At 45.9% G+C, this 19,125-nt stretch overlaps 1 protein-coding gene across 1 annotated transcript; it reads left to right on the top strand.

The window, feature by feature from the left end:
• Positions 1-3,420: 3,420 nt before the first annotated feature.
• Positions 3,421-4,551, top strand: Ccl21c (chemokine (C-C motif) ligand 21C (leucine)). Its single transcript, NM_023052.2, has 4 exons — positions 3,421-3,559; positions 3,648-3,768; positions 3,863-4,045; positions 4,128-4,551. Exons 1-4 carry the CDS (start codon positions 3,493-3,495, stop codon positions 4,156-4,158), a joined length of 402 nt encoding a protein of 133 aa, NP_075539.1. The 5' UTR covers positions 3,421-3,492; the 3' UTR covers positions 4,159-4,551.
• Positions 4,552-19,125: the final 14,574 nt, after the last annotated feature.

Raw genomic sequence — 19,125 nt, 5'->3', positions numbered from 1 at the left:
TTCCCTGTGAACCATCCCAACAGTACCCGTTTCCCCCACAAAAGGAGCCCCAAATACCACCCTGTACAGCAAAGACAACACACTTAGAAAAATCTCTTTGGGAAAGTCACAAGTAGATGATGGCATTGTCCTCAACAAGGGCTGTCAGCCAGGCATAGTGGCATACTCCTTTAAACTCAGCCCTCAGGAGGCAGAGGATGGTCACATCTAAGCTTGAAGCTAACAGTGTTATCAGCCTCTGAGAAGCATAAGAATTGATGTCCAAAGATCCCACACTAAATGGTCTGAGTTTCCAGTAGTCATCAAGAAGCTACAAATACTCAAAATATAGCTCACTCAACAGAAAAATAACAAACAAACACTGAGAGGAGAAACATTACTGAGAAAGCCCAGACATCCAGCACATTACCAGAATTTATGTTATTGTTACTTAACAACCTTCAGGTGTCTGAAGGGAACTCTGGGCAGAAAAGCCAAGGAAATCTGGGAACTGTAAATCCTTGAGAAGAGGAGGTTTAGAAAGCAGTGTATGGAACTGCGGAGGACAGGCAGAAGCAACACCTCACAGCCTTGATGCACTATTTAGGAGGCAGAGGCAGGACCATCCGAGTTCAAGGTCAGTCTGCACTACAGAAAGAGGCTGAGCCCAAATTCTGCAAGGAGATGCCAGGTAAGACAAGCACCCAGGTGTGAGGATGGGACTCAGGTCTGTCTCAGCTGTCAGGACAGACTGTAAGGTTCTTAAGAGGACAAAAGAAGAGGAGCAAACAAAAAAAAAATCAGTACACGGAAGGAAATGATACAGATGAAAGCAGAAATAAATAAAGAATCAAAAGATAATAAAAATAAAAATCATTAGAAGGCAGAGGTTGATGGATCTTGTGAATATATATATATATATATATATATATATATATATATATATATATATGATAAAGGGTCACTGAATGTCACCCTGGATGCCCTGGACTAGGCTGGCTTTGAATATTATTGATATATTGATATACTGATATATATATATATATATATATATATATATATATATATATATATCTCAAATGTCAAGGGAGACAGCTTAGTGGTTAAAAGCACTGGCTTCTCTTCCAGAGGATCCAGCCTTCAATTATCGAAACCTACAACCATCTGTAACTCCAGTTCTGAGGGATCAGATGCCCCCAAGTGCACTGTACACACGTGCACAGAAGATATATATATATATATATATATATATATATATATATATATATATATGTATACATGTAGGAAAGAACATCCACACTTTTTTAATTTAAAAGATCAAGTCATTGAAGTCAAAAGTGAAAGTAGGGACATCAGTATAATTTGACATAAATAAAAAAGATCCAATAAACCGGGTGTGGTGGTGCTTGCTTTTAATCCCAGACTGGGGAGGCAGGGGGAGGTGGATCTCTGAGTTCAAAGCCAGCCTGCTCTACAGAGCAAGTTCTAGGATAGCCAGGGCTACACAGAGAAACCCTGTCTCAAAACAAAAAACAAACAACAAAGCAAAAAACAAACAAACAAAAAGAGTGTGCTATGTATGACTCTGTTCCAACCTAGGTGAAATGGATAAATTCCAAAATCACAAAATCTACCAAAATCAGCTAGAGAAGAAACGCACCTCCGAGTGGATTCACACCACGTGAGAACACGGAATAAGGAGTAACAATTGCCAAATACCCAAACTAAGAAAATACCAGGTCCAATGGCTTCAGTGTGAATTCTCTTCAACATCACAACAGTTTTAACATCCATTGTTCTCAAAGTTTCCAAAAGTCTGAAGAGCTGGCATTCCCTAACACAGTGTCTGAGGTCAGCGTTACCTGATCCTGAGGCTGGAAAACGAGCCTACAGGAAAACAGCAGACCAACCCCCATCCCTTATACATGAAAACACAAAAGTCCTCCACAAAATATTTTTAAAAAAACAAACTCAGCAGCACAGTGAAGTATTATATACTACGACCAAGTGGGGTCTGCTCTCAGGTTAAAACAAGGCCACATTAACATGAAGGGGAAACCCATACGATCTTACCACATCATATAAAAAAAAATGAATCCAGTGCCCTTTCAGGAGGAGAAAATAATAGCCCATTAACTGAAAATGGCAAGAAACATCCCAACATAATAAAGGACTGACTATGAGAATCCTACCTTGTCCGTCAATAAGGAAAGACTGAGCTTTCTTCAGATCAGGAACATACAAGATGCTCACTTCAACCCAACAGTGCAAGCTATAGTGGAGAGAGGGAGGGAGGGAGGGAGGGAGGGAGGGAGGGAGAGAGAGAGAGAGAGAGAGAGAGAGAGAGAGAGAGAGAGAGAGAGAGAGAACTATTAGCAATTAATAATTCCAGCACTCAGAGGCAGAGGCAGGTAGATCTCTGTGAGTTCAAGGTCAACCTGGTCTATGAATCCCAGAACAGCCAAGGCTACATGTGACATTGTGTCTCAAAAAAGTAACAACAATAACAACAACAACAAAATTCCAAAAGGAAATAAAGAACACAATTATATTTATAACAGCACCAAACAGAATACTTACAGACAAATTTAATCCAGTAGGTATAAGACTTATACTGTGAAAAATACAAAACATTCTAATTAAAGGAGGCCTAAATGAATAAAAAGCTATCCCTTATTCTTGGATTGAATTCTAATTTTACAAAGACAGTGATAACGATGTAAGTGGTCCTCAGATTCAGTACAATATCTATTAGAATCCCTAGGGAGGGATGGAAAGGGGACAGTTGTGTAATTATATTATAATCCCAAAAGCTAAAAGAAATAATAATAAATAAAACATAAGGGAGGGGCAGAAAGATGGCTCAGCACTTATGGAAGGGTGTTGCTCTTGCAGAGGACCTGAGTTCAGTTCCCTGCACCCTCACCTACCACTTCCACTTACAGCCACACAAAAATACACATTGTTTTAAAAAGCAGAGGAAAGTTTCATGGGCTTGGATCTGTTAATGATCGGTTCAGTGTGATGTCGTGGTAGTAACATCACAGCTAGTAGAGGAAGAGGGGGAGTTGGGTTTCACAAAACTTTTAAATTTTGTGCGCTACTATCAGGAAGCCTATAGACTGAGAGGATGCATTTGTATATCATATGTCTAAAATAAGGCCTATTGTCAGGGATCTATAAAGAACTCCTAGTCATTAGCTAGATTATTACTTGCCGAAAGGAGAGGAGATGTGTGGGGCCTGAAGGGCAGGGAGGAAGCAATCATGCTTTGGGGACAGTGGCTGGAAGGACCAGGGAGAGATGAGGAGCTGAACAGCTAGGAGCTGACCGCATGCTCACACTAATGCCATCTGATCCAACTCACAGGAAAAGGAGGGGGAGCGAGGGAAGCGAAAGTCTCAGACTGCATAAATAGGCAGCAAGCCAGTCGCAGCCCACACACACAGACCCCAACTTGCAGCTGTCCATCTCACCTACAGCTCTGGTCTCATCCTCAACTCAACCACAATCATGGCTCAGATGATGACTCTGAGCCTCCTTAGCCTGGTCCTGGCTCTCTGCATCCCCTGGACCCAAGGTACCAAGGAGGGAGAGGCTTTGGCTGGGGAAGGGGGCCATAGAGACACCTTATAAGCCGCAGCTGGGTCTGTGCACCTACCTTGCAGGCAGTGATGGAGGGGGACAGGACTGCTGCCTTAAGTACAGCCAGAAGAAAATTCCCTACAGTATTGTCCGAGGCTATAGGAAGCAAGAACCAAGTTTAGGCTGTCCCATCCCGGCAATCCTGTGAGTGCGCTGATCGGGTGGGTACAGGCTGGTGGTTGGGTTGGGGAGGTGTGATGGGCCAGACTAAGAAAGCTTGCTGCCCTCCAACCCTCAGGTTCTTACCCCGGAAGCACTCTAAGCCTGAGCTATGTGCAAACCCTGAGGAAGGCTGGGTGCAGAACCTGATGCGCCGCCTGGACCAGCCTCCAGCCCCAGGGAAACAAAGCCCCGGCTGCAGGAAGAACCGGGGAACCTCTAAGTCTGGAAAGAAAGGAAAGGGCTCCAAGGGCTGCAAGAGGTGAGGCTGCTGAAGGGATGGAAGGGGAACAAAGAGGAGCCTCCCTCCACCTGCCTCTCACACTTCTTTTCTGCCCTGCCAGAACTGAACAGACACAGCCCTCAAGAGGATAGCCCAGTAGCCCGCCTGGAGCCCAGGAGATCCCCCACGAACTTCAAGCTGGGTGGTTCACGGTCCAACTCACAGGCAAAGAGGGAGCTAGAAAACAGACTCAGGAGCCCAAAGCAGCCACCTCATGCTGGCCTCCGTCCACACCCTTGCCCTGCTTCAACCATTACATCTGCACGGCCATCCCTTTCTTACCTGGCGGAGCTGCCTTCCCTGGGGTAGACCTAGAGAGTCAGAAGAAAGAGTGTCTCCCAGGGAATGAGGAAGGAGACAGCAGGACTGTCCCCTCTAGGAGGTCACTCAGGTCCCAAGACCTGAACCTGCTCTCCATGGCGCCCTCCCCTTGTCCTTGCACCTATGATTTATACCTAACTGAATAAAAAAGTGATCCAGCCTCAGCCCGAATTCCTCAGTTCCTGGTTGTATGTGTGTGTGTGTGTGCGTGTGTGTGTGTGTGTGTGTGTGTGTTTATGAGTGTATGTGTGCATGTGTGTATGTGCATGTTTGTGTCTGTGTCTGTGTTTATGAGTGTATGTGTGCATGTGTGTATGTGCATGTTTGTGTCTGTGTGTGTGTGTTTATGAGTGTATGTGTGCATGTGTGCATGTTTGTGTCTGTGTCTGTGTTTATGAGTGTAGGTGTGCATGTGTGTATGTGCATGTTTGTGTATGTGTGCGTGTGTATATGTGTATGTATGCGTGTTTGTGTGCATGTGTGTATGTGTTTATGTTTGTGTGCATGTGTGTGTATACGTGTGTGCATGTGTGTGTGTGTGTGTGTGTGTGTGTGCACTCGTGTGTGTTCATTTGTGTGTATGTGTATTGTGTGCATGTGGATTCTATATTCACACTTGTGGGGGACATGACAAGGCCAGAGGAGGACATCAGGTGTCTTCCCCTATAGCTCCACTTCCCTCCTTTGAAACACAGCTGGATAAGCCAGGTAACCTGCTAGGGTCCACCCATTGCCACTGTGCAATCCTAGGGTTACAGGAACATGCAGCCAGGCTTGGCTTTTACATGGGTGTTTGGGGGTTCAAACCCGGGTTCTTGTGATTTCACAGCAAGTGCTCGCATCCCTAATCATCCCCTCAACCCTCTCTTCTAGTTTCTTGAAGCCAAGGACCAAGTCTCTCAGGACAGGTCTTTGAAAGTTCAAGATTCACACATAAATCCATCTTTCCTTCAAGAGGGCTCCAGCCAAGCTCCCCTCTACCTCTTCTTAGAGAGGAGACCCGCCTATCCCCAGGCAGGAGTAAAGAAAACCACTGAGGAACCATGTCTATGTGGGAAAGCAGGGGACAGATCCTGGAGGATGGACGAGAAAGGCAGGGACCTAGGGAATCAGCAGTGGCTGTAGCAGTTTGCACAGAGCCCAAGCTGGCCGCAGCATTTACCACTTACAAAATCACCAAGGCATCTGCACGTGCCCCTCCCTCCTCCTGGGCTGGTGAAGACAAGTGACCCTAGTCTTTGGTCAATCGGGGGTGGTCTTAACCTACACATTGAGATGTGCACAGCACATTAGAAGATGCTGTACATTATAAAGTGTCTCTTTAATTACTGTGGTTCCTCCTCCAAGCCGCTATACCAGAATGCTAGCAAAAAAACCTTGCCATCAGATTCTCACTCATAAGGGAATCCCTCTCTCAAAGGCTGTGCAGAGTTCCGAGAACACTGGACCCCAGGTGAGACCTTCTACCTGCCCATGTTGACCCCCACAGCCATGCTATCTTGGGATGCAGCCAAAAAAAAAAAAAACTCTGACCCCTGGGATCCCCACAGGTTGTGTCTCTTCAGATGCAAGCCAAATTTGAGATGTGGGAATTCTGACACTAGAGCCACTGAACTTTGACCTGAGTGCCTCCCCACACCCTTGGAGCCATCTGCCTGTCACTTCCCTCGATGCCAGGCATTAGAGGCCAGTGTCCACAGCTGGATCTGCAGGACAGTCACCTCCACAGACTGGAGAAGCCCCTCCCTCCATCTCCTGGCCCTCCAGGTCACTCTCCCTCTTCCCCATTGTTACTTTAGAGTCAGACATTTACAAAAGGCAAGGGGGTCTTTCATATCTAGAACCCTTTATTCCCAGCCCTGCCCAAACTCAAGTCTGCTCTAAAATGAGAGGAAAATCAGGCAGAAGCAACGCCTAGCCAGGCCTGCTGGTCCAGGACTGAGTTCCAGCTACTTGGGAGACTGAGACAGGAGGATGACAGAGTAACAGCCTGCCTGGCTGCAAGAGAAGTTCAGGGTTAGCCTAAGAAACACTGCCCAACTTTTAAAAAAAAATTATTTTAGGTAAAAAATGTGGCTGAGGATAAAGCTGAGTTGTAGAATGTGTGTTTAGAATGTGAGAGGCCCCAGACTTAATAACCAGTAGCAAAGGAGAAAAGTTCACTAAACGTCTCACTGTGGCTATGTGACTGGCGCTGGCCTCAAGCCCTGCTCTCAGTTAACATGCAATCCTTTTCTCTTTTTCTTTTTTTCTTCAGTGAATGAGGGACCACTTGTCCATTTCTTTAACAATTTTATCCGGTTCTTCCTTATACTCATAAAATATTTCTTCAATCACACAAACATATTCATGGCTTTAAAAAGAATGTTTAATGGTTTTTTCTTTCTTGCAAGAAAGTGCCAGAATCTTGTTCTAAGCAGCAGCATCCCCCACCCTGACCTTTAACCCCTAAGATATTTCTTCTGAGCTCTGCTGCAGATGTGCAAATCCCTGTAACTACTGAGCGTGCTGAGTGCCATCAATAGACCTCTTGCTATAAAAAGTGAGGATTTAGCTCTCTCACCACTTCCCCTGCTACGCCACCTTCTGCTTGCAATGCCCACAGTCCCTGTATCACACCATGCTCCATTTATATTACCAGAATTGTGCAGACGTCCGTTCACTGAGGAACACAGAGTGATGTGCGCACACTTCTTACCCCTCCTCTGTCGCTCAGTTTTCCCCTTTTCTTGACTTCTCTTTAAGCTCTTTTGGGGATTGAACTAGGACCTCAGACATGCTCGCCAAGGGCTCTAGTGAAATACTTTCATGCCCCACTTCTGGCTTTTTGTTTTTCTTTTACTTAAGATTTAAATTTGGAGGCTGGAGAGATGGCTTAGAGGTTAAGAGGACTGACTGTTCTTCCAGAGGTCCTGAGTTCAATTCCCAACAACCACATGGTGGCTCACAACAATCTGTTATGGGATCTGATGCCCTCTTATGGTGTGTCTGAAGACAGCTGCAGTGTGTGTACTCATTTTTAAAAGATTTAAATTTGTTTTCAATTTAATGTGTGTATTTGTGTACACGCATACAGAGGCCAAAAGAGGACACTAGATCCCCTGAGCTGAAATTACAGGCAGTTGTGAGCTTCTTCCAGTCCTCTTCTGGCCTCCATGGGTGGCACATGTGGGGCATAAATCACACAGTCACAGACACACACACACACACACACACACACACACACACACGCGCGCGCGCATTAAAAAATAAATCTTCACTAGGCAGTAGTGGCACACACCTTTAATACCAGCACTAAGGAGGCAGAGGCAGGCAGATTTCTGAGTTCGAGGCCAGACTGGTCTACAAAGTGAGTTCCAGGACAGCCAGGGCTATAAAGAGAAGTCCTGTCTCGAAAAACCAAAAAGAAAAAAAAAAAGTAAATGTTACAGAATATTTGAACCTGTTTCTAGTTGTGGTGTGGCTCAGCCCTTAGCATATACCTTTCATCCCTCTGGCTGGAATACAGACACACTCTTAGTACACACCTTTAGTCCCAAACAATGAAGGTAATGTTAGTTTGTAGAAGGAAGCATCCATGTTTGAAAGTGTTGTCTAATTGAGTGGCAGACAAAGTGATGAATCAGAGAAAGATCTGACAGAACAGGATACACCCAACTCTCAGGAGAAGAGAGAGGAAAGGGAAGCTACTTAAGGGAGAGACAGACAGTACAGAAAGAGCATATTCGTGGAGACCATGCAGTAGAGGAGAGAGAGAGAGAGAGAGAGAGAGAGAGAGAGAGAGAGAGAGAGAGAGAGAGAGAGAACAGCACTGTTGTGTCCGGCCAGCGCGGCTCACATGTCTGAGTTCTAGTCTGGAAAGGCATCTTGGAAACCTGGAAGAGAAGAGGGAGCTAGGCGGACGAGAGAAAGATGTAGCTAAGACAAAATTCTGATCAAAGCTCAATTTTACTATTTCCAACACTCAGATATGAAGGAGGGGAAGGGGCCCGATTCCTGCCAAATCATCTTGGAGTAAGGTTGCAGGTGGGCTAGGGAACAGCTAGGAGGCAGGCAGTGGGAGTGGCAGGATGATAGGGCAGCAAGCTCCGCCCCGATGCTCTCAAACTCTGAAACCTAAGCAAACAGGTTTCAGGCTGGGGAGGGGAGGTTACACAGCACAGAGAGGGGTGAAGAGGCAGTTTTACTGGGATGGTTGTACAGAGAGAGGGTGTAGAGAGAGAACAGGCTAGACACAGGTAAAGATAGAAATGAACCAGAGATGAGAAAGAGCGGGAAGACTGCTAGAGTTAGTTTGGGGCCAAGCGGAGCAATTCAAGAGAGGCTGAGAGAGAAGCCAGATTGAGTCAGCCAGCTTGGAGAGGAGTTTGAGCCAGAACAGCTGAGTTGAACCAGCCAGTTAGAGTTCAGAAAGAACTAGGAAAGGGTGAGCTTACTCGGCAGTAAGTCTCAGAGGCTGAAAACCATTTAGGTCTAGATTAGATTGAACAGAGGCTAGACACTTCCAGGGCTAAGGCTAGGCTAGCAGATGGAGGCAGTAAGCCTCAGAGAGGACAGTTATTATCCAAGAGAATAAAAGTTATTTTTACAGGTAACACTAAACGGCTGGTTAGAAAAGGAAACACTTCAGCAAAGGCCCATTCACCAACCATGAACGGAAATTATAAGTCTGAAGAATTCTTCATGGCTTCTTCCTCTACCCAACCACAGTATGTACTTCACTGAGCACTGTGCTAACGGACAACAGAAACTGTAAAAGGGAAAACAATTGCTAAATTTTGCTCTAAACTTTACAGAATTGCCCTCTAAACATGAGAACATTGCAATCTCTGTAATCTTGTGTTTTCTTTTTAGCTCTGAAGTATTAAACTACCTTATTTGTTGGTTTATTTTTACAGTGTGTGTGTGTGTGTGTGTGTGTGTGCATGTGCACACACATGCACTTGAATATGGATACCATGACATGGATGTGAAGGACAGAAAGTTCTCTCTGCTACACAGGTTGCTGGTGTCAAACCCAGGTCACCAAGGTTGACAGAAAAACCCTTTCCCTAATGGTCCGTCCTGCAGGTCCATTTGTTGCTGTTAATTTTAGCCGAGGTTTGCCTATGCAGCACAGACCGAGCTTAAACTCGGCACGAAGTCTAAGCTGGCCGTCAGCTCCCTACCACCCCACTGTTACAGTCTTCTGAGTGTTAGGGTTATAGGCATGAGTCACCATACTTAGCTTAAGAAGACATCTAATGCTTTTTGTATTTTTAAAATTAATTTGGGTGAGTGCCTCTGTGTGTGTGTGTGTGTGTGTGTGTGTGTGTGTGTGTGTGTGTGTGTGTGTACACAACAGGTGTATGAGCCTCAGTGAGGGAAGAAACGGGACGTCAAATGTCCATTTTTGGTTTTGTTTTTAACCAATCTCCACCTATTTCTTTGAGGTAAGGTTTCTCCCTGTACCTGGTGCGCATGTTTTCTTGGCCAGGCTGGAAGCCACCCCCAACAATTTCCTGCCTCCCTCTCCCTTAGAGCTGGGGTCGCAGATACACATCAGCTTTGTTACATGGATACTAGGATCTAGTGGCAAACTGGAACACCCCAGAACTCTGTTGATACTGTTAATTTTTGCTTTAGATATATTGGTTGTGATAATAGTGCAATAACATAAATCAATTCAATACTAAGAGACTAAGCAGACATACCTCATTTGAACCTCCATATGGTTCAAAATCATACAGAGCGATCGGTTTCTATCTTGACGTCACGGGCGAGAGGAGGGACGCGCCACTGGCTCCGCCACTAGGGGGCAGCAGCATCGCCGCGGTCCTATGTCAACTACAGAACAGCCCTGGCTTGCGTGCTTCATCTTTGTGAAACTGATTTGTTTTTATTAATTGTGTATCGTGTTAGAAAAGATATTTATCATTTATTTGTCCCCATTTAAGAATAGAACAAATTTCTTTTCCGCTCGTCAGTTTCAAGCCTTTCATCAGGCACAGAACAGCATTTCGTCTCTCGAGAAGCCTCTAGGGAATAAAGAAACTTTTGCTTAGAGTGGGTTCGGTTGCTAAGTAATTTAGGACGCTAGAAGTGATGTGAACTTCCTTCAGCCTTTAAGTCAAATATTAGTTAAAATTTGGTGCCATGGATTCGGGAACATCAGGGTGTTTGGGTGGGTACCATGGAGGCAAACTCCTTCTATTGATCGCCACCCTCTTGCCTAGTTGAATACCCGTAGACTCAAAGGCCTGGATGGGGGATCTGGCCACGCATGCGAGCCCCACCCCCTGCTTCACCCTCATCCAGTCCTTGGCGTTCAGTGAGCCCTTAGCGAGGAGCTGGGAGGCGACAGATGACTTTGGAGACTTGGCGACTCCAGATGCTAACGCCTGCGCAGCCTCAGAGCTAATCCGCCTGGACCCAGAAGTCTAAAGCCATCCTCTCCAGGCTCGGCGCGCCCCCTGCAGGCCGGAGAGTAGAGACGTTGTTTACATCAGCCAACTTAAACCACCCCGAGACCTAATAGCACACAGTGTCACAACTCCAGCACACGCACTCATTCAAACATCCAGCCTGGGTCCTCTCCCGTTCACTCCCTTGCCTCCCTAGTTCCACGACAAACTTTATTGACTTTCCAGACTCAAGTATGAGTGGAGAGTTCCTTATCCCAAATGCAAAGGGCCCCTCTTCCAATTCTCCCTGTTCTGGTACAAGGATTTGGTCAGACAATGCAGGTTCCTTGGTGAGTAGGAAGCCAAGCTGAGCTAAACCCCGCTGAGGAATCCTAACCTGGGACAACTTTCCCAGGACTCATCCTGAACCAGGATGCAGAGGCAACTTGGCTTAGCCGAGTCTGAACTGAGTGAGGTGGTAGTCCACAGGCTCCACGAAGAGAATCAGAAACATTTCAAACCTACCTGATCTGCGGACCTCCACCCTCACCCCCCACCCTGCCCCACCCACGCCCTTACTCTAAGTGAAATCTAAACCAATGGCTGGGTGTGGATGACTGAAAGCAGCTAATATATTAGAAGAAGAATCTTTAGATCGATTTGCATAAGATCATGGGGGGGGGCACCAATACTGTCTTCACACTGGGGAGACTGAGAACCAGCTGGCTGCTCAGTCGATCAGGTTGGGTGCTTCTGCAACCTCTGGCTGGCAATGAGGGGCTGGGGAATTCCTAGAGAGCCGCCATACTGGAGGACGACTGAAGAAGCTGAGTTAATTGGCCACAGGGAAATATGGCAGCAATAAGACAGATAACTCAGCAGTGTGTCACATAGGCAAGTGGTCCTCTTCAGATCTGGCCCACCAACAGAAGACACCATCCTGCCCACAGTTAGAGTGGGTCTTTTCCATTCAATAGGTCTGACCAAGAAAACCTCTCATAGGTATACACAGAGGGTTATCTCAAAGTAGATTCCACATCCAGTCAATATGAACTGTCACAGTGCCTGTGTCCTTTCCCTCTCTTCTCACCCCTACTCGCCCCCTCCTTCCCTGATTCCTCTTCATCTCTCCAATTGTATGTGGGCATTTGCACATGTGTATGTGGGTGCATGTCACTTGTATATGTGTGTGTGGAAGCCAGAAGCCAATTTTGTGTGTGTGTGTGTGTGTGTGTGTGTGTGTGTGTGTGTGTAAATGAGACAGAGAGACGGAGAGACAGAGTGTGTAAGGACTCAGGGAAGCTAGAAGAGGCTGTCAGGTACCCCAGATCTGGAGTTACAGACAGTTGTGATCCAACTAATGTGAGTGCTGAGAACTGAACTCCAGTCCTCTATATCAGCAGCAAACATTCATAACCATTAAGCTACCATCTTATTTTCTAAAACAGGATCTCCCACTAACCCTGCAATTTACTGACTAGGCTAGGCTGGCTAGCTAGCAAGTGCAAGAGGATTCACCTGTCTCTGCCTTCCCAGTGCTGGGCCTCCAGCACCGTACCTGGCTTTTGCGTGGGGGCTGGGTATGCAAACATATGTCTTGGGCAGGTACAGCAAGCACTTTCCCAGCTGAATCATCTCACCAGCTTCCCCCACCCCTGGTCTTTTAATGCTGGCAAGGCTCAAGACTTGGAACTTAGGACCTCTTCTACCTACGCTCCCTCTCTTAGTGATCTCATTGTCTTCAGGCCTTAAATACCACCCGTACGCTTCCAAATATGTATCTTCAGATAGCATCTTTCCCCTGAACTCCAGACATGCCAGCTACCTACTTAACATTCCCATTTATGTATCCAGGGTGCAGCTTCAATGCAACCAATCAGAACTGAACTCCTGGTCCACCACAAACCCACTTTTTTCCAGCCCTCCACATCTCAATAACTGTCCCATCCACTGACTTCTTCTTGCCTCTGCTTTCTCTCACATCCTCTGCTGAGCCCCGGTCCACTGGCTCTACAATCTTTCCAGATCTGAACACGTCTCAGTAGCTCCCAACACTGCCTGTGTCCCCTGAATTACTGCAGTAGCCTTCAGCCACAACTCCTTGCTCCACACTCCTTTGGTTTAGTCTACATTTAACAGCTATATGGAATCTTTTAAACATTAAGTCAGATATGTCAGGGTTCTGCTCGTCCGGCTAAGGGCTCAAGTCACTCAGTGAAGTAGACACCTACAGTGGCTGACAGACGTGCACTGTCATTTCTTATTGTCTGTGTCCTATGCTCTGCTCTTTTGGACTCTAGGCTGCTCCTCACATTCTTGCTTCTTGGCCTTCGAATCTGTTGTTTTCTAACAAGAATGTTTCTCCCAGGTTTCTGTGTGGCTCTTTCTTTCTTTCTCTCTCTCTCTCTCTCTCTCTCTCTCTCTCTCTCTCTCTCTTTCCTTCTTTTTCTCTTCCTTTCTTTGTGTCAACTCTCTGTTTTTATATCATTAAAGACTCCTCTGACTGCCTGATTTAAAATAACACCCACCCTGCACGCCTACCACTTTTGCCTTTGAGGGGATGGGGAGTGAGGTCTCACCATGCAGCCCTGGCTGCCCAGGAACTAGGTACCCTTGGCTCTTCCTACTGGGATTAAAGTGCTGGGATTAAAAGCATGTGTCACCACATCTAGCCTCTCGCCTTCTTTTTAAAAATAATTTAAAGTTTTATTTGAATGTCTGCATATGTGTATGTGCATGCATGTGAAGTTACCTAGGGAAGCCAGAAGAGGGAGTCAGAGCCCCCGGAGCTGGAGTTATAGGCAGTTGTAAGCCACCTGATGCGTGTATTGGGCCCAGACTTCTGGTCCTCTGGGAGAACAGCAAGTGCTCTTAACTGCTGGGCCATCCCTCCTGTTACCCACTCTTGACTTCTCTATTTTTCTTTGTGGCAGTTGTTGCCATCTGACTGTAGATTTTGTTGTTTGCTTATTGTCTGTCTCCTTCGCTGAAATAGAAACTCTGCAACAACAGGAAGGTTTCTGCTTTGTTAGCTACTGTCCCCCAGTGTTGGGGACAGCTGGGCACAGAGGAGGACTCAGTCCATACTATGTGAGTGTGCTGCAGATGTGACACGGATGCCCTCCCTGTACACTGTTTCCTCATTACTGCACTCTTTCCTGCTGACTCTTGGGATCATTCCCAACAGGCACTCAAGGCAGAGGGTAACAAAATAACTGAAAGTCTCATGAGTCTGCACTGCACTGTTGTGTGACGAGGACCTTGGCAAGAGGCAAAGGCAAACTCAAAAAGGCTTAGTAAGAAGGGACGTATGGCTGCACCTTTTACAGAGGTGAGGGCAGCCAGCCACTGCGCATAAACAAGCATAGCTTCAAACTCTGGGCTTTCTCTGCTAGACAAAGTAGACACTAAATGTGCTGCATGAAAATTCTGCGCATTGAAAGGACTCCACGTCTTCATCATCCCGAATGCCACTCCTGCAGCTGGAGGCAGCCAGTTCCTTCTGGTGCTGGTATATCTTAGAGGCCCACCTGAAAATGAAGACCATTCACTTCCCCTATTTTTCAATCCTAGAGAATATCTCCATGAAGCTTGTGATCAAAGAAAAAAGCAAAACCTAACAAGTTAAAGGCTACGCTACCTTCCTGTGCTTTCCTCCTTGACTTCCAAAACATCTAAGGCCTGTTCGCTCACATATGCATGTCGTGAGCACATCCATTTAGGGGTGGTGCTGTAATATAGACAACACCCTTAGGTCACAGGGGAACTACAGTCCAAGTTTCCTACCAGGGCCCTGGGGCAAAGAGCTGTTTGGTTTGACTTGATTTGTTTGGGTTTTGTTTTGGCTTGGTTTTTGGTTTTTGATTGTTTTTTGCTTCTTTTTCTTTTTCCGCTTGTTTGTTTTTTATTTAAGTGTGTGTGTGTGTGTGTGTGTGTGTGTGTGTGTGTGTGTGTGTGTGCTTCAGAGGCCAGAAGAGGGCATCAGTTCCCCTGGAGCTTAGGTTACTGGTGGTTGTGAGCCTCCCTGTGTGTTTACAGGGAGCCAAAACGAGGTCCTCTGCAACGGCAGCATGCACTCTTGACCAGGAAGCCATCTCTACAGCCCCATTCAGGCTGCTCCCTCCTTTATAGTCCATGAAACCAAGGACCGAGATAGAAGGACTTTAGGTATCATTGAGAAGAACTAGACAAAGTCATAGCTCTGGCCCTAGGACGAGATGTGACCTCCTGAGCTGACGAAAAGATTGCCAGTGGGAAAATATCCAAACCAGGCTCTAGAAACCCTACACCTTTTAAGATGACAAGAGGCTTTCTGATAAAGAACCGAGCAGGTCTTTCAGTCATGTAGATAGGGCCAAGTCCCTTAGGAAAGCTAGTTTATTACAGAGAGCTTGGAAAATAGTATAAGATCTGCCTAGAGCATAGATAGGAGCAACAGTGTCTTTGGCCACAGTCTGCTCTCTCCGTTGAGCGTCTACTCTACTTGATAATAACCTCTGCCTATCCACTATTCTCTGTCTGTGTCTCTTGGGACTTCAAGAGAGAATACGCAGAAGGGAAGGTTTCCAACTGAGATCCTGGTGTCAAGTTCCACCCTGTGTGTCACTAGTGATGTTCTGAGTGACTATGACAATTGTGCAACCTCCTGATGTCCTGGGTCCTCTGTCTCCATGCAGAGAGATTATCTGTGCGCTCATATATAAAGGCAACCAATCCCAGGATTGAGATCCACTTTGAGGATCTACTTTCTGCAGTCTCTTCTGGTAAAGCTTACAGTATCCCTGGAGATTCTGACAGAAAATGGCACACTGTAAGGATATAGGAAAGTCAAATATTTCCCACTCTCCACTCACAACTCAGAGCTTGCACAACCTCTGATTACCATATATGGGAGCTCTTCCTACCCCAGGCTGTTGGCTGCAGTGCTGGGTAGGTCTTGCAGCTGCAAACTGACAAAAGGGTCATGGGAACTACTGCATGTGTAGACTATTGGTCAGAAGCACAAGCCACAACTGGTGCCTGTGATGGACATCTGAACCTCATAGCAATTTTTGAGGACTGAGCCCTACAGCTGTTAGAAAGATGCTGTCTTCAACTGAGAGGCCACAGGTGGTGTTGCCAGGGGCAGCAGGAGACCACAGCTCAACAAGCCCCTTGTGGACCGGAAAGTTCCCTTACCCACAGGGGCTTCCACTCAGGCAAAACTGACACCTGAGTGTACTGCAGGGAATTCCAGAATGGCCGAGTGACGCAATATTAGAACTTAACAAAATGGGAGCTTATTAAGTACTTAGGCAAATGACAGAAATGGAAAAGGCAGAGGTTCTTTTCATATGATAAAGGCTTTCTCACCTAGGTTGAGCATAACTCTGGAGACTAGAGTCCCTGGCAATAAATAGCCACCAAAGCTTCTAGATCCTTTTTCTCAAGAACGTGAAGAACAGATTTCATGGGAAACAAGTGGTGAGTTTTTAGAAGGGAGTGTTGTCACAGAAGAGGGCTTAAGGGGAAGAAATCAAGTGGCACTCCCATGCAGCAGGAGGGTTACCACTGAGGGCCTTTGTCTAAAGGGTAATGAGACTCTACAGAGTTGAGGCATAGGGAAGTGAGTTGGTTAGTCCAACTGGTCTACCTGGACTCATGGCTGATGCCTGTGAACCTCTGCATCCTCCTGACTGGACTGGAATTTTGGAGACAGCTTCAAAGCCAATGAAATCTCTGATCATGAATAGAATCCAGGTAGCTATACCCATTAAGTTTCTATGTAAAAGGAAAAGAGGGATAATAAGAAACCAGAGCACAGCCGGGCAGTGGTGGCACACGCCTTTAATCCTAGCACTTGGGAGGCAGAGACAGGCAGATTTCTGAGTTTGAGGCCAGCCTGGTCTACAGAGTGAGTTCCAGGACAGCCAGGGCTATACAGAGAAACCCTGTCTCAAAAAAAAAAAAAAAAAAACCAAAAAGAAAAAAGAAAAAGAAACCAGAGCACAAACAGCACCTAACCTCTATCATTTCTGGCCCCTGACTAAGACAGAACTTCCCATAGAACTAAGGACATTTCTGCCTCCTGGCCAAGACAGAATGGGTTGTGGAGACATGAAGCAGAAGGTACTCATTTTCCAGGTCTCCTGACAAGCTCCTTGCTCCTCTTGTCATCAGAGTAATAATAGAAATGAACAGAACACATTCCAAGGGGTGTGAGATTTTGAAAGTCACTCTTATGTGTCTCTCCAACATGTGTGTGTGTGTGTGTGTGTGTGTGTGTGTGCATGTGTATGTGTGTGCTGTGTATGGGTGTGTGGTTTACTATGTGATCCTGTATGGTCCTAATCACATTCTTTAAAAAGATGTAATTTACAACAATGTTCAAAGATTAAGCAAAGCTTAAAATTTAAGTAAAATTGTATGTGCAGATTTATCTTCTGGAAGAACTTCCTTATGTAAGTGCAAGTGCCAGGGGTACATTTAGATGTTTAGACGGTTGTGAGAGAAGAATGATGACATTAGAACTCAGGCTTACAAACACTCTGACCAAGCTCATTTTGTTGCTTTGACACCCCCCCCCCTCGCTTGAGCCATCGTTGGGGCAACACTGTCTCTGCAGGCAATCTTTGCTTTATCAGTTGTGCTGAAGTTTCTTCACTCAGCCAGCAGGACAGGCAAGCTAGATTGTGGGGTAAAGGGCCCTTTCCCTGCTTCACATCCCCTTAGTTTTCTCTTTCTTTTTATCCTGCCTCTCATATGGCTGGATTAATTTGCTAGAACAGCCCATAAATCTTAGGAAAACACATTTACTGTTTATGATAAAGGATGTTACAGAGGTCATAGTTGTTATTCTAATGCTGTGACGGGACACCATGACCAAGGCAACTCTTATAAAAAGAAAGCATTCATTGAGGGCTTGGTTACAGTTTCAGAGGTATAATCCATAATCAACATGGTGGGGACCATGGCAGCATGCAGGCAGGCATATTGGAGCCACAGTTGGGAGCTATATCCTGATCCATAAGCAGAGAGAAACTGTGACATCAAGCCTGGCTCGAGCTTTTGAAACCTCAAAGCCCACTCCCAGGGACACACTTCCTTCAACAAGACCACGCCTCCCAATCCCTCTCAAGCAGTGCCACTCCCTGGTGACTAAGCATTCAAATATATGAGCCTATGAGGATCACTCTTATTCAAACCACCACAAAGGGCTACAGGGAAAGTCTTGAGAGAGACCTTCACAGGTGTGTGAGGCGCACAGAGCTTCTGCTCCCTTTCCAGGGAGCCCCACTTCCTCAGCTATTCAGAAACCTAATTTGGTCTTTTTGAAGTTTCACTATGTGGCCATAATTGATGATGTTATGGCTATAGGTTTATGAATTTACCCTGCCTCTGGACTCTCTTGGGTGAAGGGGTCTGGCATTCCAGCCCTTTTATCCCTTCTCAGCAATATAAAAAACTCTGATTACTACAGAGAGTTAAAAGATTTTAGTATAAATTTGCTGGTAGAGAGGGGGGACCAGAAAGAACAATTGTTTAAACTACTTTGTTATTATTTGTGTGTGTGTGTGTGTGTGTGTGTGTGTGTGTGTGTGTGTATCTGTCTGTCTGTCTGTCTGTCTGCGGAGGTCAGAGTGGGTGAGATCCTCTGGGGCTGGAGTTAAGCGTTGCTCCGATGTGGATGCAAGAATCAAACTCTTCAAGAACAATGCATGCTCTTAACCACTGAGTCCTCTCTCCAGTCCCAAGCTTATACTTCAAAAGATGGTTCACAAAGCTGCATGTGTTTGTGCACACCAAGTTCAAGGCCAGCCTGGTCTACATAGAGTGTTCTAGAATAGAGAAGACTACATAGAGAGACCCTGTCTCAAAAAAAAAAAAAGGTAATAAAAGGGATTTTAATAAAACATCCATTTGAGAAGTAGTCAAACCTGGACTTAAAGGCTTTGGTGCAATTACGTAGCAGCACTGGGTCTGACTACGGTGAGGGTCATTACTTCCCTGGCCATGCATCAGGTGGGCAGTGCCGATTCCCACCTCTGCCATGTGCTACGTACTCTGTGCTGCATGCTATGCCCAGTATATAGTTGGCACGGGCAGGGTGGGCGGGTAGTACCAGCTATGTGGTTGTGTTCTCTGAGCCTCCTACTCTGAATGTGTAAAACAAGGATCACAATACAATAAGCACATGTCAGAAGATGCTGGGAACATTACACAAAGTATGGTTGGCAGAGGGATTGATCCAGAGCACAGAAGACAATCAGAATGCTATTGTGATTATTATTATTATTATTTTGGTTTTTTATTTTTTTGTTTTTCGAGACAGGGTTTCTCTGTATAGCCCTGGCTGTCCTGGAACTCACTTTGTAG

Source organism: Mus musculus (genome assembly GCF_000001635.26).
Source record: "Mus musculus strain C57BL/6J chromosome 4 unlocalized genomic contig, GRCm38.p6 C57BL/6J MMCHR4UN_CTG4".
NCBI lineage: Eukaryota > Metazoa > Chordata > Mammalia > Rodentia > Muridae > Mus > Mus musculus.
The sequence above is the reverse complement of the archived record's forward strand: the minus strand, read 5'-3'. Positions and strand labels throughout refer to the sequence as shown.